The following is a 26,711-nucleotide window of genomic DNA, read 5'->3' on the forward strand; positions in this document are numbered from 1 at the left end:
GTTTTATCAACAGTCAATTACCAAGTATAAACTACCTCATAAACAGTATGAAAACAATATTTTAATTCTATTATATGATTGTTAAGTATATGGTAGGAAAAATTTTAAACACAGATTTATGCATTAGAAGTCATAACTATCCATTTATTATTATCAGAAGCCAGTGATGAATAACTCAGATTGGATTTTATTTTCAGTTTAAATAAATAATTTATAACAGTATTCAAACTAGGGTGTCTGGGAGTTTGGGATGATCAAGGAAATAAAGTTCAAGTCAATGAACCCTGGATCTCTACAACCTTTCTCCACTTCCTCTGGCCCTAGCAACTCTGACTTAATGTTTTTTATGTACTGGGGTGTGACCCAAAAACCTTATGCTGGTAAAAAAAAAAAAAAAAAAAAAAAATAGAGGGTTCTGCTGATTATTAAAAAAAGAAAGGTTAAGAATCTATTTTTTTTTAAGTACTTTTTCCACTAACAAGACCACCTTAACCCAAAGCAACTTACCTCTATTTGAATACATTTTAGAATTATTTTCTACGTATGTTTATAGTATATCTATCTACATATTTATTTTACTTGTTCAGCAACTGGACTAAATCCCAAAAAATGTGGTGGGAAGTGGGGTCAAAGGTAAATAACTTGTTCTTTAAGAGACTCGGATTCTAGTACGGACAACTAAATGAACGAAGGGAAAAGAATGAAGTGCCGCGAGTATAGTGGCTTAGAGATAAAGTCAGCTGCAGAAAATGGGACAGGAATAAAATGGACATCTCAAAAGACTAACATTTGAGTTGAAGACTAAAAAGAAAGTATGATTTCATGAAAGGTGGACAAAACGTGGTGGCTAAGGACACAGAATGTAGAGTCCCACTATTTGGGTTTAAATCTTGGCTCCACTGAGATTAATGGCCGTATAACCTTGGTCAAATTACCTGACCTCTGTCTGTTTCCTCATTTTTAAAATGAGGAAAATAATACAGGCTACCTCATACAGCTGTTGTACAGATTTAGTGGGTTGTTAAATATAAAGTGCTTTAAATAGCGTCTAGTACATAGTAGATATGAGACATACAAATCAAATGGTATTATCACTAGCAATGGAGGAAGAAAGAGAACATAAGTATCCTCACAAAGTTTCATAAACTAAAAAATAAAAGAATGGTCTACTTTAATAATAAAATTCTTCTTAAATGTTTACTCACTCGCATACTAGACCTCCGTAATTTTTTACGAACGTCTCTTCGAATATCATTCACAGCAACAGATTCTAATTGTTGATAACGCTGAATTTCCTGGTTAATGGTTCCTTCACTTGCACCTAATTTTCTGGATGCAAAACAAATACTGCAATTAGTGTAAAGTAGTAACAAAGTAAGATTGATTTTTACTTGCTCCTTTTTAATTCTTTCACTTCTCAGAATATCGAAGATTATATATGGACAGACCAAAACCCTCCATAAAGTTAATAAAAAAAACTCTAACATTTTAGGAAATGGCTCTTTCCGACTTCTGCATTAAGAGAATCTTTGATAATCTCATGAAAGCTATGGACCCACTCTACAGAAGAATGTATGTAAAATTCTACATGTATTTAAGCCTCAAGTAAGATTTTAGGGAAGTATACTTTCCTTCAAGTCATTTTTAACCCCTAAGAGCAAAACTCAAACTGTAATGTAAGTCAACAGGAAAATGTGAATCATTATATCATAATTAATTCAATGAATAGTTTTTAGGTAATACCTAAACAATATGAGACAAATATATGCATTTTGTCTGATGCATTTATTTGTCTAAATGCATATATTTGTTTAAAGTCCTCAAATGCAAAAAACACAGGCATAGGTGTATGAAGATTAGAAAAGATAAAGCGTGAATATCACCTCCTGGGAAAACAAAAATGTCAGTTTGATAGGCAGGATATTTAGTCTTCTAGAGCAAGTTATTTACTCAGTACTATGTATCAGGCAACTAATAAAGAAAAAAAATTACCACCACCTACTCCTCTCTCTCTATTCACTCTATATCCACCCTAGTTCTAGAGAACCGCCAGTACAGGCAGGCAGGCAGGCAAAAAAAAAAAAAAAAAAAAAGCATGAACTTTGAATTCAGATACACCCAAGTTCAAATTTCAATTCTTTAAACTCTCTGAGCCAGTTTTCTCACCTATAAAGTTTGGTAATGCCATCTAGCCACACAGAAATCCTGTGAGGATTACATTGAAATAACATGTCAGATTCACAATAGGTACTTAATAAATGCTAAATTTGTTTCCTCCCTTAAAAATTTATATTCCAGAAATACCAACGTTAGCAAAAGACTAGTGCATATGTTAATATGCACATGTGAAAATATGTATAAGTGTGTATACACATGTAGAGATACATATATGGAATATAAAGTCAGTCATAAACTGCCCAGAAATGGGGAGTTGTGATGAGCGCCAGACTAGGACTTCACGCTTAACTTCATCACTAATGAATGTATGGTCTCATGCAAGTTACCAAACTCTTCTGGACCTTGGTGATCTCATTTATAAATTAAAGGGGTTGTACTGCCCCAAGTCCAGTTTTTTCCACACTGAAAATTCTATGATTCTACTATTAAAAATATTCTGTTACATTAAAAATCATACACATACTTAAGATCATCTATTACTTTGGCCTGTTCATTCAGTTCTCTGATATCCACTATACGCTTCATGATTTTTCTTCCTCTAAGTTCTCCTGGCTGGCTGCATGATGCTCCTGGTCTTCGATAATCTACAGCTTCCTGAAAAATCAAAAGCATGTCTGTCAATACCACCCTCAGGTCACATAGCTAATCTACAGTATCACAAAAATGACACCTTAAATCAAAGGAAGCATGCAAGAATCAAAGCCATCTATATCAAGTACGATGATTAGAATTCTCCAGTGATTCAAATCCCTTCATTTTCACAAGGAATCTATTTAGTAGCTACCTACGTTTCCCCATGAGTGAGCTCTGCATGCTTTCAAATGGGACTGGCTAGACTGAGGGGAGCCCCACATCTCTGGGTCACACAGATACTCTGCAGGAACAGAATAGCGCTGATTTGGGGGCGTCAGGCCTAGCAGGTGATTTACAAGTCGCTGCCCAAAGGTGAGCTTGTGGCCATCTCCACTTACTGAACTTCCATCTGAACTCTAAATGATAAACAGTAACATTAATTTTTAAAAAATTTCTTCCCAAGAACAAGACTATTTCAGGAAACAAGAGTTAAAGGATATTTTGTTTTAAAAAGTTTTAAGTCAGTACCAGAATGAAAGTAGTGAGTAACTTGATTTTTAACTACCAAATAATTTATACTATAAAATGTATAGACGGAAATACATCTTTTTAAATGTATAGTTCATTTTGTGTGCATGCACTTTGCTTTGAGATCCATTTTTTAGCATCTTTCTTGAGATATAATCCACATGCCATAAAATTTACCCACTTAAAATGTACAATTCAGTGGTTTTTAGTATATTCACAAAGTTGTACAACCATCATCATAATCTATTTAGAACATTTTCACTATCTCCCAAATGAAACCTCAAAAGTAACAGCAGTCTCTCTCCCCATCTAAACCTCCCCAACTCTCCCAGCCCTCAGCAGCCACTAATCTACTTTCTGTCTCTACAGGTTTGCTTGCACTTTGCTTTTAATGTTAGTACATTACCTTTAAGTTAAGGCACAAGTTTGTTGACAGTCATTATGAAAACTATCAATTAAAAGACAATATTATAAAAGCAAAAACCAGCATTACAAAATGCAGACACATGGAACCACCATTCTCTTCCTTTACACTTAGCAACTACAATATAATAAATAACATTGAGTTAATCAAATCCCTATTTCAGGATAAAGGCCAGTCTAGAAAAGTCTAACAGTAAGTTTACTTACAGTATGGATAGTGGGAGACATAGTATCAACTTCATCCTCATCGGACAGGTCAGCTATGTTCACTGAATTGAGATCAGCAATATCATCTATGTCCTCCTCTCCTGTCAGTGTCGTAAGGGTATTGCCCAGAGCATTAAGCCTTTTGCCAATGTTAGGATCCATGTGGACATCAATCCCACACATTTTCCATAATACATTGAGCGTCCATGTTCCAGCACTACTACTTTCTGTTTAAATGAAGAAGTGGCATTTTGTTAAGTCTTGAGTATAAACATTTAATAATCCTATATTTAAGGAATAAAATGGATGATAGCCTTGTGTAACAACTAACATCTCTCACAGCTAGGTCTCTCAGAAACATCAGACTGTGAGATTGACTTCCCTTTGCAAAGTGTGCATCTCTTGTTTCCTCTGTGCAGCACCCTTCTTTTTCCTGTGAACTATGGATTCCTTCTTCTCCCCACAATCCTCACTCATTAGCCAGAATTAGATAATTAGGCCAAGTAAGAGCCAAAGCTGGAAAACTAAAATCCCTTCCCTAGACTTCAAAACTAGTGGTCCCTTTCTAGTGATTGAGGTTGGAGAGATGAGGCTCATGAGCTGTTGGCAGCCGTGTTTCCTGCCATGTGTAAGGAGGAGGTCAGCAGTACGAAGAAAATGAAGCAGCCAGGGAGGAGCAAAGAAGAGTCCTAGTGGGAGTTGAAATCTTGGTTCCTGTAGTTCCTGAGGGCTCCTTGAATTGAGCTGGTTCCTTACCTTCACTGAGATAGCCATTCCTAAGTTTAATTGTGATCCGTATATATCCTTTTAATAAATCCCTTTTGGTTAAGCTAGTTTGAATGGGTTGCTGTCACTTATAAACCTGAGTTTTGAAAAAGACTTTTATGTGACCTTTCTCCAAATAAGTATGTTTACCTCAGTCATCACCCTTTCCTTCTAACATTACTCCTGGAAATTTCTTAACTTTTTCAGTTCTCTGTCAGTGGGACTAGTGGCCTTACTACTTTCTGAGACAATTTACTTAGGATGAGTACCAACGCTAGGCTTGGGGGAAGATAAGGGGAATAGTAAGGAGAGAAAGGAAATCTGCTAACTTTAATCAGCTTCTACTCCCACTGACATTTTAAGAGCCCTTAAATAAATATCTCCCTTTAGCTTACCGTAACTTAGTTATAAGTAAAATAAATAAAAATTTACGTTGTGAAATCATCTTAGTCAAGACAGGTTATAACTTTAGAGTTATCTCCTAACTTATTTCCTAAGATACTTTTTCTCTCTAATCCTTTAAAGGTTCTGCTTTCTTGCTCAAGGGAAAAAAAAAAATTCAATGGCTCTCCCTTTGTCCACCAAATTAAGTCCAGACTCCTTTAATTTTTTTCCAATATTATTTTTCATATAATTCTGTTCCACCCAGTTTGGACAATTCTAACTAGACACTGTTTTCACAGCATGACTAATATTCTGTCTGCCTGAATTTTCTAATCCATGCCTTCCAGTTATTGCTTAAGAAATAATTTTTATCTGTTAAGTCCCTTTTCATGTTTGTTAAAATGTTAAAAGAAGCTTTTTCTGATTCCAGTATCCTTACAAATTTGAAATTTTTCTCTCTTCAACAAATTTCAGTAGCAATTGGAATTTTATATTTTATTGAACTTATCACTTATCATGGCTTAATTATGCTGCAGAGCCTTAACTATATCAGAATTTATACAGAGTAGAAAGTATATCTTATCCATCTTTGTCTTTCCCAAAACTTTTTGCCATATATTTTATACACAGCAAGTGTCTAATAAATAATTGTTAAATAAATAAAAATATGCTAATATTACAAAAATAGTTTTAAAAAATCAGGGAACATCAGAATTAGTTTAGTTAAAAAATTCTTACTGTTAAACATAAAGGCTATAAATATACATATACAGATATGTATATATATGTATAAAAACGCAGAATTCTATCTCATATATGTAAGAAGAAAAAAGAAAAAGTTATACCAATTGTGAACCTACCAGCAGCTGCTTGTCCTGTAGTCCTAGAACATACTTCATAGGTGCCATCTGGAACTACACCTGCACAAAAAACCACCCCCCAAAATAGTTTTCAATAAAATTATGCTTGTGATTAAATATTATACTGCAGTGTTTTGCCCAAAGATTAATACCTAAATATAATAGAATAGAATCACTAGCCTCTTTAGCCTTCAGTTTCTTCGTTTTGTTATTTAAAAAAAAATTTTTTTAACATTTTTCATTTTTTGAGAGACAGTACCAGAGGGAGACACAATTCGAAGCAGGTTCCAGGCTCTGAGCTGTCAGCACTGTCAGCACAGAGCCCGATGCAAGGCTCTAACTCACAAACATTGAGATCATGACCTGAGTCGAAGTCAGGATGCTTAACCAACTGAGCTACCCAGGGGCCCCTTTAGGCTTCAGTTTCTAATCTGCAGAATGAAACGACTACCTTAGATGACTCATAATATTTCATAATTCAACATTTTTTATTTTATGCTTATGAGAACTTAACTGCAACTTTATCTTTACACTCTGCATGTGACAGTACCAGACTGACCCTGAAATTCTAATTTCTAGAGGCTTTGACAATTTGTGCCATCATTGGAATGGTACTTTGAGAGCTACTCAAATCTGAGTTGCAGAAATACTACAACATATTTGGGAGAAAGAGTTTATTAAGCGAAAATTTCTATTATGTGTTTTTTTTTTTTAACATAATGCCAATAACTAAAATCTATAGTTTGAGACGTATGTTACCTGTACCTCACATACAAATTATAGAATATGAGAGAACTAGATCTTGTCCTAGGGTAAAATATTGCCCAATTCACCTTTATAGTCATGGTTATAAAACAGAGCAAAAGAAACTTAGTAACTCTTTCAAATCTAAGAATGCTGGAATGAAAAGAAAACCCTCTGAAATTTGAGTAACATAATTTAGGCCAAATGAAAGCTAGTAAATAAAAAAAAGGATAGAAAACTTTTAGGATTTTTAATCCTAAGAAGTATCAGAGAATTTTTTTTTAATTCAGTTTTAAAAATTATATAAAATCATATATTACGAGCCATGATGAATTAAAAAGGAATATTAAGATTTTTAGGAGAAGATCCAAATGCTGAAAGTGAGGAGAAGGGAATCAACTAAATCACTCTAATCAAAGAGCTTGAAGTCTTTCAAACTTTTTTTTTCCATGCTACATTTTCAACTTCTAATGGTTTTTATAATTTCTATAAATACATGTTACTGAACAGAGTCTTATCTTTTCTATCTACTTACATGGTCCTTTGAACTCTTCCTATAGATTGTCCTTTCTAATTTTTACTGCAATTCCTAGAAAACATTATCACCCTACAGAGGCAATTCCACTGTGCCATCTTTTTTCTAGGGCCTGATTTTAAAATGATCTGTAAAAAAAAAAAAATCCTAAGGCATAACTCTACCTTTCCTTGTTTCTCTACCCTAATTCAACGCTTTTTTTGTCAAAAATATTAAACGTCGTTTATATTCTATTTATTATTACTAACAAAAACTAATCTGCCCCTTTTATAATTTAGAATTCTTAAATCAATGAAGCAACCACTCAACTCGTCTGCTTCCTTCCCAAGACACCAAACCAAAAACATGTTATAAACAAGTCATTTAATATCCTACAAAACCTAAAATAAACCATGATTATTATCACAATTATCAGCATGTTTGTATTCTACTTGGTATATATACGCTGAGGTGCTGAGTTATTATTTATGCATTTTTAATATATTTTTGATTTTGATTCAGAGGCACATTTCTCATGCATTTTCCTTTTATAATAAACTGTTTAAGAAAGGTGTTCTTCCTTTGCTTCCAAAATATTCTATCCATTTTAATGATTATAATAATGGCAGGGGCGCCTGGGTGGCTCAGTTGATTAAGCGTCTGACTTCAGCTCAGGTCACGATTTCACGGCTTGTGGGTTCGAGCCCTGAATCAGGCTCTGTACTGACAGCTCAGTCAGAGCCTGGAGCCTGCTTCAGATTCTGTGTCTCCCTCTCTCTCTGCCCCTCCCCGGCTCATGTTTGGTCTCTTTCTCTCTCTCAAAAATAAACATTAAAAAAAATTTTTTTTAAATAAAAAAAATAATAATGGCAAAGATGTCATCTTAATACAAACCAGTAGATTTAAATTTATTTTAAGAAAAAAATAGACAAGAATTATAGTGATTTTTAAAAGTTTTTAATATTTTTATTTTGAGAGAAAGAGGAACAGGGAGAGAATCCCAAGCAGGGTCCAGGCTGTCAGCTCAGAGCCCAACATGGGGCTCGATCTCATAAACTGTGAAATCATGATCAGAACCTAAATCAAGAGTCAGATACTCAGCTGACTGAGCCACCCAGGCGTCTGGAGTTACAGTGATTTTTAAAAATAAATATAACAACTGTGTAAAATATTATTTGTAAAGATTTCTGATCCAGGCTATTTTTGGTCTTTTGAATATTGGGCATAAGTACTTTGATATCAAGGCTTCTTAGTAACCTGAAGTATTTCAGAGAAATCGCAGTATTTTATATGAATTACCTAAATGAGAAGCATACAATACCGAGAATTTCACCTATAGTTTTATCTAAGTTTTAATCAACATGGAATGTCAAAACTTCAATTTTTGATATAAAAATAATGAAGAATATTCTTGTTCTTTAGAGAATACCCAGAACTGGAAAGATTTTCTTCCAGTGGAGAGGGCAAAAGAACTGCATAAACAACCACATGCTACCTTTGGTAGAGTAAGTATTAATTTTGGCTTAGAGACTGGCTGAGGAATTTTAGTTCACAACCTTTAATTCCTCAAATGCAGTTTTTTCTTTATTATAATATTAATGGTGATTTGTTAACTCTGCTATAATATTTAATATATTAAAATAAAAATAAACCCATATACTTTCAAAATTGTATATAAACACAGCTTTAGTTACTCCCAACCTCCAGTATTATGGAATTGGAAGAATTCACACAAGTTATACTCTGTAGCTTACAAATTTAGACACGTGGATTTATTAACGTCAATATTTTGTGGCTGGAGTTCCTGTTCCTGGTTATCTACAACCTGTTCTATGTTATATGATGAACTAGTTCTTACACATTTATCACTTTCTTTCAAGATCCCCACGGAACAAAGATGCTTTATCTGGTCATTCATGAATCAACTACAGGAAAAAATCAGGTAGTAAACAAATCTTCAACTGTTATACTATTAAGCAGAATGCCTAACTGGTTTACTTACCCAAACTACTGAAACCTGACATTTTTCACAAATATGAACATTTAACTAGAAATAGCTCTTATTTCACAAAGTCCAATAACATTCCTATAGCTGAGCATCCTTTGGTCTTACAAATAAAGACACTATTTGTTTTTTTTTTTTTTTTCAATTTAAACAAATTCTAAACATCATACAGAAAATAAGTCACTCACAGGCATTCATCACTAGATCGCCACGAATTTCTGGTTTCCAGTCATCCCACGACGTCTCAAAGCCATCAGCAAAACGAATACAAAAGTTTTTGAAATGCCCTTTACTAACCAGAGATTCTGAAGAACAAGCAGTGATGAGAGTACTTTCAATGGTCAATACTAAAGCAGAACCAATGTCAAGGTCTCCAGTGTGATTAGACTGCAAAATATATTGAAGAAAAAATAAGACAAAATACAACACTTTTTTAAATTTGGAAATTCTCACAGAATTCCTAGGAACAAAAGTCTGGAAAATGTCAAGCCTAGAAAGCTTAATTAGAAAGTACTGTAAAAAGATGCTTTTAAAAATTACTGAAGTGAAATACATTTGCCATGTGCATCTTTTTCTTTTTTAACTCGCAAAAGGTTAATTATCTAGTTTTCTATCTCAAGCTTCTGATTTAGTTGTGGGGAACATTCTCATTATGACAACCACCTTCGGTGTGTATGGCTTTCCTGAGTTCTGTCCATCATGCCATTAAAAAATACCATTTTTCAACTCCTGAGGCATAAATATATGTTGCCAATCCTCAACCCAGGACTTTTCTTCACAGTGTGTTGCCAAACAAAATACTAAAAGATAAATCCATTTGACAACAGGTTACAGGTTATTTACAGTAAATTTTAACAGTAAAATAGACCTCTGTATTTGTTCTAATTTTAACTTCTTAAGCCTGATAGGGGTTTATAGCCCTTTTTTGTCTCATACACATGTCCACGCAAATATGTACTCCTAAGAATTAGTCCTAAATTATGAAAACTCTTGCTTTATCCAACACACATACTTTGGAAGTTTCATTACCAACTATTTCAGCTTAAAAGCATTTTGAAATCCCCTACTCTAATTTAGATGAGGTTACTAAACCCTATTACACAGTATTCTTAAATGTTCTTTTACTTCTATTTTATTAACAAGTGCATGCCAAAGACTTACTTGCTAAAAAACAAAACAAAAAGATTCTGAACACTAAGCTGTTTATTTCCAATGTAAAAATTAAGGCTTATTAGATGGGTATCAATCTCATCATAATTCTGATGAAGAGCGCTTCAGAGCAAAGTCTCATGAGATACATATTTAATACACTATGGATGAATAATGGCTGAAGGAATTCAATTTTACTTGCTATTTACTAAACCCAAGTTATAAATTGTTAACCTGAAAAAATTGTTATACTCTATATACATAGAAATGGTTAGTAGAATGTTTCACTCTTAATCTTAGACTATGATTTGATTTTCTGTACCTGCGCAGTATTTGTGATGGGCAGACATATTCCCAGATCATTCACAGTAAGCTGGAGGAAGAGAGTCCCAAAGGCCTGGGCTGATGTTTGCTGGATACCTGGTAGCATATCTACTACTTCCTTTGTAGCCATATGGATATCTTTATGTAAAGCCATTCGTTGTTCATTCCAGTTGTCATAGGCAGCCTTATAATTCAGCCAAAACAGCACAGCTTTTTATAATTAAGGCAGGGAGGAAAGAAAATTTAAATGAAAGCTGTAAAGCTGTAAGGCAAGTAAACCTCAATAGCTACAAAATCTGGCTTATTACTAAAAATTATTCCCACCAAAAAATACAGCGTTAGAATTAGAAAGGATCTAAGATGATACAGTCAATTTGACAGAGGAAAAAAAAAAAAAAAGCAGAAAGTAGGCAAATGCATAATGGCAGAAAAAAGAAAATAATCCAGGTCCATTTGTTCATGTAATAAATTATTTGTGAAATGCCAATTAGATGCTATGCAACAGGATGCAATAACAAATGAAAACAAAACATGGTCCCCAACTTTGTAGACTTTACTGTTACAACTGTTAAAAATTCCTGAAGGAGAGGTACATAACAGTAGGAGTATACATTAAAAAGATGTGACCTACAAAAGTCAAGACATGTGAGTCTGAAATAAGAATGAAGCCTTAAGGAAAACCTCCATTTAATGCTGTGTATAGAGGGAGAAGCCTAAAGAGGAGGTAAACATGAAGGAGCCAGAGAAGTAGAAAGAAAAGCAAGTATCCTGGACACAAAGAATGCAAAGTACTTTAAGGAATTGTTGAAAGCTGATGAAAGGTAAGATGTGAAATGAAAAGTAAGTGCACAGAATTTAACAAAATAAAATGTTATCCGTAACACTGCCAAAAGAACAGTTTTCTAACAGACTTATCACCAGCCAATGCCTACACCAATTTAAATCTTAAATGGCATCATAAATGGTTCTTCATTACTTCTAAATTACAATTCCAACATATTTGCCCAATATACAGTAATGAGATTGTATCTATCTGTTCAGCCTTATTTCCTATTATTTTCTTTTATGAAAACTGCTATAGTTTTTAGACCTCTGTGTTCATATATATTCATTCATATTCTCTCTCATTTGGTAAACATTTATGTAGTTCTTACTATAAGCCAGGGACTGTTCTAAAACTTCAGATACAAAGATAAATAAGACAAGCTGTCATTTCGTTGTCTTCCTAGTGAACTCCTAACTCCAAGTCGAATCTGAAGAATTAGTTTCCCCTCTAAGAAGAACAGGCAAAGTTAGAGGCTCACTCAGATACTAGAACATGTATCTCTCTAACTCCTCTCTGTAGTGTACTTTGCTCTTTCCCACTGGACTGAGAGTTCCTTGAGGGCAAAGATCCTGTTTTCCTTATTTGTATTCCATGCCCAGACAGGAAATGTTTACAGACAGAATAAGTGAATAGACAGTGTCAAAACAAATGGGTACATTAGTTTTTGAAAGGAAACTTTATTAGCATTACAATCAGAATCCTGAGTCAGACATCCTATATATCCCATGTAGAAGGCAAATAACTTTAAAAAATAAAATAACTTTAAAAGCTGATATAAACAACAAACTTTTCTTGGATGCTCACATTTCAAATTTAGGAGACATTTAGCTGTCAAGTATTTACACCGGTAAACTACAAATGATTCTTATCCAACATTTCCAAAACGTTTCTAACTCCAACAAGACAGTGTTGATGGACTTTATCTTACCTCTGTCAAAGGCCACAGGCTGTGCATAAACAATTGGTCTATTCAAGGTAATAAGCACAGCTTCTCTATCTGAAGAACCACTGATTTCTTCTCGGAGGGCATTTCTTAATCCAATTCTGGTTTTAAAATACGCAACTTGATGAAAATCAGAACCGGCTTCCTCATAAACCTAAAATAAAATTAAAGGCTCAATAAAATCAAGTAGTGGAAAATGTTCCGACAAAAAAACCTAAACATTTTAATAATTTCTAGCAAAATAAAACAACAGTAACAAAAAAGCCCCCCATGAGCTGTGAAAGTTAAATTTTTATAAAATAAAATCTGATTTATTGCTGTGTGTGCACATATATTTAACTTTTTATTTTTAACATTATGGCAAGAAAAACTTACCAATATTAAATAGTAAGAAACTTAGTAACATTTTAAGAGTTGGCCAATGTTAGTACCGAGTGCTGAAATAAAAAAATAATGCTTAACAAAATAAAAAGAAATTATAAACAAATATTTATAAAGATGCTGAATTAAGCTTCACATGATTGCATTTGCACTAAACTATAAACTAATAATATAACACCCAAATACTAAGTAAAATGCCAAACTAAAACTGTAAAGGCCTTCTTAAATGAGGCTTCTTCACTCCAATTTACAATTAAAAATTTTAGGAACATTAAAAACATTTTTTTTAAAGTATAGTAATATTTAAAATAGTTCAAATTGATATACAAAATTAAAAGCCAAAATTCTAATGTCAGCAAATTCTGTACTCACCTGATGTTTGACAATTTGTCCTAATGCCAGATTTAAATCCACTTGGCATTTACCAAACAGTTTCAGATAGCTGCTACTTCCTGGTGAGGCTTTGGTTTGAAGTCGGTTTGAAAGTTCCAGCTCTATCAATCCAGTTTCAAATCTCACAGCTCTCATTGATGGAGTTGTGGCTGTTACTTGGATGCCCTAGGAGATTATGTTAGGAGGGAAAAAAAGAATCTTAAATCAACAATATACACTCACTTAAATGACACCTTTCAATATATGATAAAATAGCCATGTTTAAAATACATATGGGTTGTCTAAAGAGCTGATAAAGCTGTCAACATTCCTTAATTTCTCATATTAGTAGTGGATTTTTTAGCTATTCAATTTCATTTTAGTATTTTGTATTTAACATTTGAACTGTTCATGGGTTAAAAACAATTATAATTAAAGAACTATTTGGTAATAATGATATTTTTAACAATGCTGATATCTTAAATATTTGAAATATTAAGGTTTCTATTAAGGTATTATTGTTAATTGAACAAATGTACAAAATATATCTTACAGAGTAACTTATAGCTGTAATAATTAGAAAAAAATTAAAATATTTACCAGTAGGGAACAGTTAAATAAACTGTTACAACTATATAATAAATAGTAGAGCTGTTGAGGAAGATAAAGTTGATCTATATGTTCTGACATGGAAAGGTATCCAAAGTTTTTAAAATGCATAAATAATATGCATATGTAAAAATACAAGTAGAAAAAAGTATTTAAGAATATTCACTTGTTAAAGCATTTTCTCTTGAGTGGATGGGGTTATACTTCATTTTTATTTTCTACTTGGCACATTTATGTATAATATGAGTTTTCTATAGCTAAAAAGTTAGAAATTTAGAATTAAAAAATTAGGGAAATACTTTGAAAAGTATAATTATTTGTATGTTACCTTAAACTGCAAATTCAGGGAATAGAGTAGAATTTTAGGCTTATCTCCATCTGCCGTCCCATCATGTTCATTCCAAAGAGGAATAGGCTGCTCCCCACCTAAGTAAATGTGGGTGTGAGGAAATCACTTTAAAAGGAAAATGATGATTATTTTGTTCATTTAAAAAAATAAAGAACAGTTATTTTCTGTTTTCTGATTATTAATCCAATTGTTATTAGGGAACCTTAGCCATGTTACATTTCCTGCCATAGATATAAGATAGGGATAATACTGCACATGTAGGCATTTATTAAGAACATTTTATAAGGGCAAAATTAAAACATTATGTATATAATTAAACAAATGTAATTATATGTCTCATTTTTCCATTTATGGGAAAAAAGTAAATTGGATTAGTTTCTTCAATCAAAAATGCTATTTACATTTAGATGTGCTGCAAACAAAATAAAAAAAAATAAAGGTGGAGAAATTTTAAACATAAGCTAATATGTGCTAATAATAGAGTATGTCAACAAAGGTTGGTCCTATAAATTTAAAAAAAACATGGGGTAGGAGACCCTGGGATACAGTTCCTATTAATATCATTTGCTGTCCATCAATATGACATCCACAAAATAATGTTCTGATGTTTTAATGTATAACTTTTGTTTCCACTTTTCTTCCTCTTGATGAAAAAATTTTTCTGCATATATAATCTTTAAATTCTCCATCTTAAAGTGATTAATCTTTTTGTATGTATGCTGAGTTTAGCATCATCCCAGGGAGCATATTATACATATGGGATGAGAAGTTTTCTCCACTAGGAAATCAAATTAATGCAATCTATCACATCAATAGGCTAAAGAAGAAAAATCACATGGTCATATCAAGAGATGCAGAAAAAGGGGTGCCTGGCTGGCTCATTTGGAAGACTGTGCAACTCTTGATTTGGGATCATGAATTAGAGTCCCCGTTGGGTATAGAGATTATTTAAATGAAAAAAATAAATTTAAATAAAAGAGAGAGATGCAGAAAAAGCATTTCACAAAATCCAACACCCATTCATAATAAAAACTCTCAATAAAAAGGAATAGAGGAAATTTCCTCAATTAGATAATATCTATAAAAATCTAGAGTTAAGATCATGCTTAATGGTCAAAAGCTTGAAACTTTCCTACTTAGATAAGGTACAAGCAAGGATGACTCCTCTTACCAATCTTGTTCAACATTATACAAGAAGTCCTACCTAATGCAATAATACAAGAAAAGGAAATAAAAGGTATACAAATTGGGAAAGAGAAAATAAAATTGTCTTTGTTCACAAATGACAGGATTATATATATTATTTGTGTGGAAAATCTGCAAGAACTGGCAAAAAAACTCCTGGAACCAATAAGCAATTACTGCAAGGTTGCATACAAGGTTAATAATGCACAAAGCCCAATCACTTTCCAACAATGAACAGTGGAATTTAAAATGAAAAACACAATGCTAGGCTCAGTCGGTTAGGTGTCTGACTTCAGCTCAGGTCATGATCTCACAGTCTGTGAATTCAAGACCCACAACTGGCTATGTGCTGACAGCACGGAGCCTGCTTTGGATCCTCTGTCTCCCTCTCTCTCTGCTCTTTCCCCACACATGCGTGTGTGTGTGCATACTCTCTCTCTCTCAAAAAGAAAAACAAAAACCACAATGCCATTTACATTAGCACCACAAAAAATTAAATACTTAGGTATAAATTAATATACGTACAAGGTCTACATGAGGAAAACTACAAAATTCTGCGGAAAGATATCAAACAAGAGTATGGAATGAATGAATGAATGAATGAACAAATGAATGAATAAATAAAATAAATAAATGGAAAGATATTTCATGTCCATGGATAGGAAGACTGAATACTGTCAAGATGTCAGTTCTTCCCAATTTGATCTATAAATTCAATGCAATTCCAATCAAAATCATAGCAAGTTATTTTGTGGGAATCAACAAACTGATTCTAAGGTGTGTATAGACAAAAGACCCAGGATAGCCAATTAGGGAGAAGAAAAAAGCTAGAGGACTGACACTACCTGACTTCAAGACTACAAACTACAGTAATCACGGCAGTGTGGGACTGGTGAAAGATGAGACAATGTCACTGGAACAGAACAAAGAGCCCAGAAAGAGATCCATATAGTGAACTGATCTTTGACAAAGAAGCAAAGGCAATATAATGAAGCAAAGATAGTCTTTTTAATAGATGGTGCTGGAATAACTGGATATCCACATGCAAAAAAAAAATGAATCTAGACATAAGCTTTACAGGTTTCACAAAAATTAACTCAAAATGGATCACAGATCTAAATGTAAAACACAAAACTATAAAAGTTTTATAAAACGTCGTCAGAAAAAAACCTAAATAAACCTTCAGTACGGCGATGAGTTTTTAGATATAATACCAAAGTCATAATCCATGAAAGAAAGAACTGATAAACTGTACTCCACTAAAATTAAAAAATTTTTCTTTGCAAAAGACAGTGTCAAGAGAATGAGAAGACAAGCCAAAACTAGGAAAAAATATTTCTAAAAAGTATAATTGATAAAGGACTGTTTCTAATACATGCAAAAAGCTCTTAAAACTCAATAAGAAAACAAAAAACCTGATTAAAAAATGGGCCAAAGACTTTAACAGACATCTCACCAAAGAAGATACACAGGTGGCAAATACGCACAAGGGAAGATGCTTTATACATATCATCATATCATCAGGGAAATGCAAATCAAAACAATCTTAAGATACCACTACAAACCCATTAGAATAGCCAAAATTTGGAACCCTGACACCACCAAACGCTGTTAAGGATGTGTAGCAACAAGATCTCTCATGCATTCCTGGTGGGAATGCAAAACGGTATGGCCACTTGGGAAAGCAGTTTGATAGTTTCTCATAAAACTAAACACACTCTTACCATATGATCCAACAATCACGCTCCTTGGTTATTTCCCAAAGGAGCTAAAAACTTATGTCCACACAAAACCCTACACACAGATATTTATAGCTTTATTCATAATTGCCAAAATATGGAAGCAACCAAGGGAGGGATAAATAGGTGGAGCACCAAGGATTTTTAGGGCAGTGAAACTACCCTGTAGGACACTATAATGGCAAATAAATGTCAATATACATTTTTCTAAATCCACAGAGTGTACAACACCAAGAGTGAACCCTAATGTAAACTATGGACTTTGGGTGATAATGGTGTGCCAATGCAGATTCATCATTTGTAACAAATGTGCCACTCTGGTGGGGGATGCTGATAATGGGGGAGGCTATACATGACTGGAGACAAGGGGATATTTGGGAAATCTCAGTAACCTTCCCTCAGTTTGCTATGGACCTAAACATTCTCTAATAAGTAAAGTCCATTTTTTTAAAAGCCTATTTTTTTGTTGATCTATCACAGCCTTGAATATCTTTTAGTAGTTTCAGAAAAATTTACTTTTCTTAAAATGTAAAAGCAAGAGCTCCATCTCTTACAAATGTATTACACAATAATTTTAGCTTATAGAAATATCAGATATTGTTAGTCACATTAACTTCATTTTTTTTTACCTTATTATGAATTAAATATATGAAAGGCCCAATTCTCAGAAGGGAACCTCCTTATATGTTTCTAAGATGACTGTACATATTCAAAAATAAATCTTTTATGTTTACTAGGTCAGTGATTATCCATGTCTTTCTAAAATCAAGGGAGTCCGTGAGAGTAAGATTACAAGAATTGATTCCTCAAAAAAGAATTTCCTAACAAACTTAATGACTGATGTAAATGAGTATTCCTAGAGCTAAATGTAATATTGAGAAAATGTCCTAGAGCTAAATGTAATATTAAGGAAAAGCATGAGAAAAAGGTATAAGAAAAAAAGAAATAAGGACAAAAACTATGAAGATTTGGTAGATGAGGGAAGCAATACCGAGATTAGAATACTAAGAAACTTGGTTATAAGGGTTCAAAGCATTCCCTCTCAGTAAAGAGTAACTTCTCTGGTTTTGATAAGATCTCCACTCTATGAGGTTCTGGTGATAGCTAGATGATACACAACTTACTTTCAGCTATTTTCCTAGAATTCATGGCTGTCTCCAGTCAGGAATGACTCAAGGATCAGACCTAGCCATTAAATGACTTTAGAATCAGAATCTTATTTCTGAATTCTCCATAGTGATTGGTAAGTCTTCATGGTTAGAATATTAATTTTTAGTCTTCTTTTCCAGTTCATTCTTCATAAACTTAGGAATATACTTTAACTCCTCATTGATTGCAGTTCAAAGGTTAAGAAAAGCCTTTCTCGGTTGCTGGGTGGCTCAGGTCATGATCTCAAAGATCCTGAGTTTGAGGAGTAGTGGAGCCCTATTTCGATCCTCTGTCCTCCTCTCTGTCTCTCCCCGCTTGTGCATGCTCACTCACTCTCTCTCCCAAAAATAAATAAACATTAAAAGAAAAAGATTTTGGAGGAGCCAAGATGGTGGAATAGCATGGAAGTTTTGTTTTGTTTTTGTTTTTTGCGTCTCGCATCCATGAAATACAGCCAGATCAACACTAAACCATCCTGCACACCTAGAAAACTGATTTGAGGATTAACACAATAATCTGCACAACCTGAACCACAGAACTCAGCGGGAATTCACCTCAAAAGAAAGAGCAGGAAGAATGACAGTCAGGGACTTAACACAGATACAAGCAAGATGTCTGAACCAGAATTTAGGATCATGATAATAAGATACTAGCTGGGGTCGAAAATAGATTAGAGTCCCTTTCTGCAGAGATAAAAGTAAAAGCTAGTCAGGATGAAATAAAAAATGCTATAACTAAGCTGCAATCTTGAATGGTTGATGTGGTGGCAAGGATGCAGGAGGCAGAGCAGCAAATCAGCAATACAGAGGACAAACTTAAGGAGAATAATGAAGCAGAAAAAAAGAGGGAGACTAAGGCAAAAGAGCACAATTTAAGAATGAGAGATATCAGTGACTCATTAAAAAGGAACAACATCAGAATCATAGGGGTCCCAGAAGATGAAGAGAGAAAGGGGTAGAAGGGTTATGTGAGCAAATCATAGCAAAAACTTTCCAAACCTGGGGAAAGACACAGACATCAAAATCCAGAAAGCAGAGAGGACCCCCATTAGATTCAACAAAAACCGACCATCAACAAGGCATATCATAGTCAAATTCACAAAATACTCAGGCAAGGAGAGAATCATGAAAGCAGCAAGGGAAAAAAAAGTCCCTAACCTACAAGGGAAGACAGATCAGGTTTGCAGCAGACCTATCCACAGAAATTTGGCAGGCCAGAAAGGAGTGGTGGGATATATTCAATGTGCTGAATCAGAAAAATATGCAGCCAAGAATTCTTTATCCAGCGAGGCTATAAAAAAACTAAAGGAGTTCGTGACCACTAAACCAGCCCTGCTAGAAATTTTAAGGGGGACCCTCTCAGGGGAGAAAAGATGGGGGGGGGGGCGGGAAAGACCAAATGCAATGAAGACTAGAAAGGACCGGAGAACACCACCAGAAACTCCAACTCTACAAGAAACATAATGGCAATAAACTCGTATCTTTCAGCACTCACTCTAAACGTCAATGGACTAAATGCTCCAAACAAAAGACATATGGTAACAGAATGGATAAGAAAACAAGATCCATCTATATGCTGTTTACAAGAGACCCACTTTAGACTTAAAAACACCTTCAGATTCAAAGTAAGGAGATGGAGAACCATCTATCATGCTAATGGTCAATAAAAAAAAGCTGGAGTAGCCATACTTATATCAGACAATCTAGACTTTAAAAATAAAGACTGTAACAAGAGATGACGAATGGCATTACATCATAATTAAGGGGTCTATCCACCAAGAAGACCTAACAACTGTAAACATTTATGCTCCAAATGTGGAACACTCAAATATATAAACCAATCACAAACATAAAGAAACTCATTGATAATAATACCATAATAGTAGGGGACTTCAACACCCCACTTACAGCAATGGACAGATCGTGTAAACAGAAAATCAACAAGGAAACAATGGCTTTGAATGCCACACTGGACCAGGTGGACTTAATAGATACATTCAGAACATTTCATCCTAAAGCAGCAGAATATATATTCTTCTCCAGTGCACATGGAACATTCTCCAGAATAGATCACATACTGGGACACAAATCAGCCCTCAACTAGTACAAAATGATCAAGATCATACCGTGCATGTTTTCAGACCACAATTCTATGAAACTCGAAATCAACCACAAGAAAAAATTTGGAAAGGTAACAAATACTTGGAGACTAAAGAACATCCTACTAAAGAATGAATGGGCTAAGCAAGAAGTTAAAAAGGAAATTTAAAAGTATATGGAAACCAGTGAAAATGATAATACCACAGCCCCAAATCTCTGGGATGCAGCAAAGGTGGTCCTAAGAGGGAAATATATAGCAATCCAGGCCTTCCTAAAGAAGGAAGAAAGTCTCAGATACATAACCTAATCTTATACCTTAAAGAGCTGGAAAAAGAATAGCAAATAAAACCCCAAACCAGGAGAAGACAGGAAATAATAAAGATTAGAGCAGAAATCAATGCTTTTGAAACAAAAAACAAAAAACAAAACAAAAAAAAACCCCAGAACAGATCAATGAAACCAGAACCTGGTTCTATGAAAGATTTAACAACATTGATAAACAACTAGCCAGTTTGATCAAAAAGAAAAAGGAAAGGACCCAAATAAATAAAATCAAGAATGAAAGAGGAGAGATCACAACCAACACAGTAGAAATACAAACAATAATAAGAGAATATTATGAGCAATTATACGCCAATAAAATGGGCAATCTGGAAGAAATGGACAAATTCCTAGAAACCTATAAACTACGAAAACTGAAACAGGAAGAAATAGAAAATTAGAACAGACCCAAAACCAGTAAAGAAACTGAATGAATAATCAAAAATCTCCCCCAAAACCAGAGTCCAGGGCCAGATGGCTTTCCAGGGGAATTCTATCAAACATTTATTATTTAAAAAAAAAAATTTTTTTTTAACGTTTATTTATTTTTGAGACAGAGAGAGACAGAGCATGAACGGGGGAGGGTCAAAGAAAGGGAGACACAGAATCTGAAACAGACTCCAGGCTCTGAGCTGTCAGCACAGAGCCCGACGCGGGGCTCAAACTCACAGACCACGAGATCATGACCTGAGCCGAAATCAGACGCTCAACCGACTGAGCCACCCAGGCGCCCCTGGTTTCACTATTACTTTAACGTGATTATATCCATATTGGAAATATTTAGTCTCAAGGATGCTTACATAGTCAACTTATTTTCCATCCTAATACTTAATACCTCATCTTGTGAATTAAAGATCAGTTAAACATTTTTAAAATCAAACATACACTTCCTATAAAGACGTAAAACTATAATTAAGAAGCCCATTTGTAATCTACTCTTAAGGCATAACAAAAATATCATAAGGGTTGCTATAGAGCATGCAGAGTCACCATATGGTATAAAGTCAAAATCTTAATATTGATCTAAATCTTGTTTCCCAAATGCGTAAGATTAGTTTGGTTAATAGACATACACTACTCGCTCTTTTTGTGGTGGCAGGCAGAGAAAGTATAAAGGAGTTTTGTGAAGTTTATAAATCATAAATGTATGTATTACACATGACAAAAGTAAGTAATAAGCAAAAGAATCTGTAGGTGGAAAAGCCAGAAAAGGAATGCAGAGTTTAAATATATCTAAATGACAGGATGAACGCTCATACCATGGAAGGTATGAGATTATCTTACCAGAAACTTTCTGTATTACTTCATTAACTTCCTTCATGAACACTTTCTGCACAAATACCAAGTGGTTTAGCAGATCGGTTGTGAGATTATGTTCAAAAGAGCCAACCTGCCAAAACAAAATCAGAATACTAGATTAACACTACTGACTATATTTGTTTTAAATACATCTTTTGCTCACATAAGTCATCCAAACTCTGAAGAAAAACAATGAATTATCTACATACTATTTGAGAAAGGTTATAAAATATTCACATTGCCCAATACTTTACTGGTCTGACATTATTATAGGCCATTCCTTAAATGTATTTTTTAAATAACAGTGGCCAATAAGGTTTTTTGTTTTCTATCTTTTGAAAAAGAATGAAATTTATACTTTATGTTACCTGCTAATATCAAAATTGGAATTTTGTCCAGGGTAGTGTCTTTTTTCAATGACTACTGTTGTAGTGTTTAGAACCATGGACAAGTATCATTACATGTGAAAGTAAATTTATTTACTCATTCAAATATTTATTGACCATCTACTTTGTGTACCTCATTAGATGCTAAGGTGAATAAAAACAATAAAATTATGGCTCTCTCTCTCATGAGGCTTACATTTGCATGATTTAAGTAATCAGATATACTCAATCAGCTTTAATATATGCCCTATGATTAGTATAAGGCATAAAATTTCTGAGGAAAATAAACAGATTGAACAGAAAGCAGGTCCTAACTGAAGTTGAGTATTATAGTAAAGATAGTTTGAAACACCCTTATGAATAAAGGAAATGCTTCAAATTTGCTACTTTGACAGCATTCATATTTTTACCAAAAATTAAGAGTGCAAAATAGGTTCAGTAGTCTTTAATTAAATGAGAAGTCACATAAAGTATAAGTTGCCCTGGACACTTTATTTTTTATAGAATAGTCCAAAATGGGCTAAGGTGATTTTCATGTGTGTTTATTTCAGGCCATAGTAAACCAGGCAACTCTCTGAGGAATGCAATTTTAGATTCCTTCAAGTGTTTATAATTAACTGCATTCTTAGCAAATCTGGGATTGTGTTCTGCCTCAATTACAAACTTTATCCCTTTCTAATATTAGTAAGGAATTATGCAACATACTGCATTAGATTTATTTTCTGTCAAATGAAACATTTATAATAGTATTGCTAAACTAGAATTTGGAGTGCTTATTTTTCAGAATAGAAAGCACAAATGCAATATGCTTTATAATCTACCCATTAATTTACTTATTTAAGTTTTATTTATTTACTTTAGGGAAAGCAAGCTAGTGGGGGAGGGGAGGGCAAGAAAGAGAGAGAGGGAGACAGAGAGGGAGAGAGAGAATATATTAATCAGGCTCCATGCTCAGCGCAGAGTCCGACATGGGGCTTGATCCCATGACCCTGGGGTCATGACCTGAGCTGAAATCAAGGGTCAGACACTTAACCAACTGAGCCAATCAGGCACCTCTATAATCTACCTTTTAAATAAATATCTGACTTCTACAATCTTGTACACATTTTTTTTGTACATTTTCACACAAAGAAATCCCAACTATTAGAGAGATGCTAGGGTAAGCAGGGTCTAACGAAGGCAAACCAGACTTAAATATCTCCCATAGCTGTAATATTTCTAGCAAAGAGCTCAAGAGCATTCTCATAAATGCTTCACATTCTAAAGAATAAAACTCAGAAAACAAATAGTTATAAAATTGCCCTTTGATAAAGTTGAAATTGTTTCTGACAAACTGACAAAGGAAGCTGAGACAGCACTGTGCATGAATCCTACATCTCTCACTTGATAATGGGGAGATTTAGGGACAGTTATTTAATTTCTCTCAGCTTCAAATTTCTACTGTATCAAATTAGTATAATAACAGATGACCTACTGAACACAAATCAAACAAAAAATATATAGCCAAATGTTTTCTAAACTTGTGACAGTTGTGCCAATATAAAGTGAAAAAATGATAAAATCAGGTATGCTGGCTTTCAACTTCCCTTAGTAAAGAAATTAGTCTGTGAATCTGACTGTAATTATTTTATCTGTCTGTATCACCTTTATATTGTTAATAATTATGTATACCTGATGAATAGTGTAACCTCCTGAAGGCTCAGTTTCTTCACTTACAAAATGAGAATATACCTACCTCTTAAGATCGATTTAAGTATTGTACAAGTCAATGCATATAAATATTAGCTTTTTTATAATCAAATGAGCCATAAAAATATTACAGAGATGGATGTGAAATCTAATATAAGAAATATAAATTCAAAGATGACTAATACAAAAAAGAAATGTTTAAATGAAACTATAGAGAAAGAGGCAGATATATACACACATGTGCACATACACACACACCAGATTCAGTTCAGAATTCTATAAGAATAAACGATTTAATGATCCGTCTTAAAAGTTTGGATCACTACATATTTTGGTATGCCTAAACCTTAAAGACTCCTAAATGATAGAGTGTAAGAAAATTAAAAAGTAAACTTACTTCTGCCACACAACGTAGGTAATTTCCCTGTAAATAGTACCCTTGTTTAGAAGGTAGTTCATCTATACTCCACACCTGATCTGAATAACTATCATGCTCTTCCATTATATATTTTCCTGACATAGTAACAGGAGGAAGGTTGAGACTGGCAGAAGGAGGAATGGTTGACATATCCGTGGCAGAAACTTTTGAAGTAAAACGTAATCTGTGATTTGGCAGCTCAAATGTAAATCTGGTCTGTGCACCTGTAAAAAATAAGAAAAGTTATTGTTTGTTTGTTCAGGTGCTCATTCACTCCTTTGTTCAAAACATGGTTTCTAAAAAAATGTATACATATCCCAAATGAAATAAATCTTTAAATATATGTGTGGGTACTATAAAGAGTCAGTCAGTATTATTAAGCCAGCAAATATTTACTAAGCCTACCAGGTGCCAAGCACTGCGTTAGGTGTTAGAGAGACCCTTACAAATATTCTTTATTTCGTAGAAGGTAGAACAGAAAGAAACTGCCCTTACCACAGAAGAGTTTTAACGTGAGAAATTAAGTATTAAAAAATTCCAATCCACATTCACATTCATATTGCTTTATTAACAGAGAAGTTAGCAGTTAACAATTTGCCTCCTGATCCTGATTCAGTATGGAAGGAAATAGTGAAAATTGTCAAGTCATTAAATTGTACTCAGGTATAAAATTACAATACAAATTCATCAGGCATAAAATTATATAATCCCATGTAGTTGTGACCTTAACAATAATTATTAATGGTCCCGTATGCCAAATAAGGATACGGTATGAGTTTTAGTTTACTAAAACTACTTAAATCAACAATCTAGCATGCAGTTGTTCAATTATAATATGCAACCTACACTGTTATTCAAGCCATATCTCTCCAACTACTTCTGGAGGCATTAAAAAGTAGAAGAAGCCTTGTTAAAATCAAGATCTATTATTGCCCATTGCATACACTGTACTAGTATAGTACTGTATACTAATGTATACACGCGTGTGCCTTTCCAACAACAAAATCTTATATTGTTCTATACGTTACCAATTCTCTACACTCAAACATCACTATTTTGCCTACATACATATTAAAATGTAATAAAAATTCCTAGTGTTCTCAATTGTGCCAGAAATAAATCTTTTTCAAAATACTAGTAGGAGGTCACCTCCTTCCTATATGTTACATTCACTATATTCACTCACTATACAATAATATGAGTTAGCCATAAATAGAAAAATGCTCTTTCATCAACTGGTGCAATTGTGGATAGCCAGATAGGTCAAGACTGCTCTGATCTTCTCTTACTAACTCCAACAAGGCAGCCTCAGTGCCCATAACTTGCCAGCTGCAAAAGGTGAGGGCTATTTACCACAGTAACTACCACTTCCATTACTACCACCAGAATTATCAAATAAAAACATCAAGATTGAAGTAATCCTAGGCCTCAGGTCATCTCTTATCACTAGTACAGTCATTCTTTTACTACTTCTGTCCCGTTCCTTCATTTCAAGAGAATTATATGTTCTTATCAGTCTGGATATTTGATAATACACTTACTTTGCACCTAAATATCTTCCTAGTTCCAAACTGCCTATTGGCTTTTGACTTACTGCCCTCTGTCAACTCTCCTATTTCTTGGATGCCCTGAATAAATGGCCAAGGTGAGTTTACCCTGTTGTCAGGCCAATATCTGAAGGCCTGATCTTCTGACTCTGCTAATTCTGGAAACTCACTTCACAGTGTTTCTTTCTTCTAGTTAACAAAAGGATCTAGATGTTCAGAAAAATCCCTCTCAATAAAAAAAAATAAAACAAAACAAAACAAAAAAACCTAAAGTGTTTGGAGTTGGAATAAAAATATACACATATATATAAATAAATATGTGATGTATTTATATATGTGTATGTATGCAAAATTTTAAACTACTAATACAACATGTTAATGGCATAAAGGAGAAAAAAACATTTTAATTTCAACAGCTGTAGCAAAAAGCATCTGATAATATTCACCTACTTTTCTTCATAGAGACACTTAGCAAACTAGGAATAGCAGTAAATTTTTTTAACCTGATAAAGGGAACCTTGCAAAACCTTACAGCAAACATCATATTCATTGACGAAATATTGATTTCCCTTAAAAGAATGAGAGATTAGGATGCCCATAATACCCCCTTTTTCTCAACATTATAGCAGAAGCACAGTAAGAAAAAGAAAAATTCTTAAAGACTAGAAAGGAAGAAACAAAAGCCTCATTTGCACATGGTACAAGTATCTACTTAGGAAACTCCAAACTATCTTATTACCAATAA

At 33.8% G+C, this 26,711-nt stretch overlaps 1 protein-coding gene across 9 annotated transcripts in view; it reads right to left on the reverse strand.

Moving 5' to 3' along the window:
* BLTP1 (bridge-like lipid transfer protein family member 1) overlaps positions 1–26,711 on the reverse strand; it is a 210,186-nt gene that overhangs the window by 38,283 nt on the left and 145,192 nt on the right. For 7 of the 9 annotated variants that reach the window (XM_027063867.2, XM_053216995.1, XM_053216996.1 and 4 more), the window contains 12 exons: positions 24,399–24,643; positions 21,912–22,017; positions 14,114–14,211; positions 13,177–13,362; positions 12,409–12,577; positions 10,653–10,864; positions 9,370–9,568; positions 5,919–5,978; positions 3,910–4,136; positions 2,967–3,167; positions 2,642–2,772; positions 1,206–1,329 (listed from right to left, as the gene is read on the reverse strand). In XM_027063867.2, the coding sequence (XP_026919668.1) occupies positions 1,206–1,329; positions 2,642–2,772; positions 2,967–3,167; positions 3,910–4,136; positions 5,919–5,978; positions 9,370–9,568; positions 10,653–10,864; positions 12,409–12,577; positions 13,177–13,362; positions 14,114–14,211; positions 21,912–22,017; positions 24,399–24,643 (1,958 nt within the window). The remainder of the gene's footprint in view (positions 1–1,205; positions 1,330–2,641; positions 2,773–2,966; positions 3,168–3,909; positions 4,137–5,918; positions 5,979–9,369; positions 9,569–10,652; positions 10,865–12,408; positions 12,578–13,176; positions 13,363–14,113; positions 14,212–21,911; positions 22,018–24,398; positions 24,644–26,711) is intronic. The other 2 variants (XM_027063905.2, XM_053216998.1) reach the window with 1 other exon arrangement.

Source organism: Acinonyx jubatus, chromosome B1 (genome assembly GCF_027475565.1).
Source record: "Acinonyx jubatus isolate Ajub_Pintada_27869175 chromosome B1, VMU_Ajub_asm_v1.0, whole genome shotgun sequence".
Lineage (NCBI taxonomy): Eukaryota > Metazoa > Chordata > Mammalia > Carnivora > Felidae > Acinonyx > Acinonyx jubatus.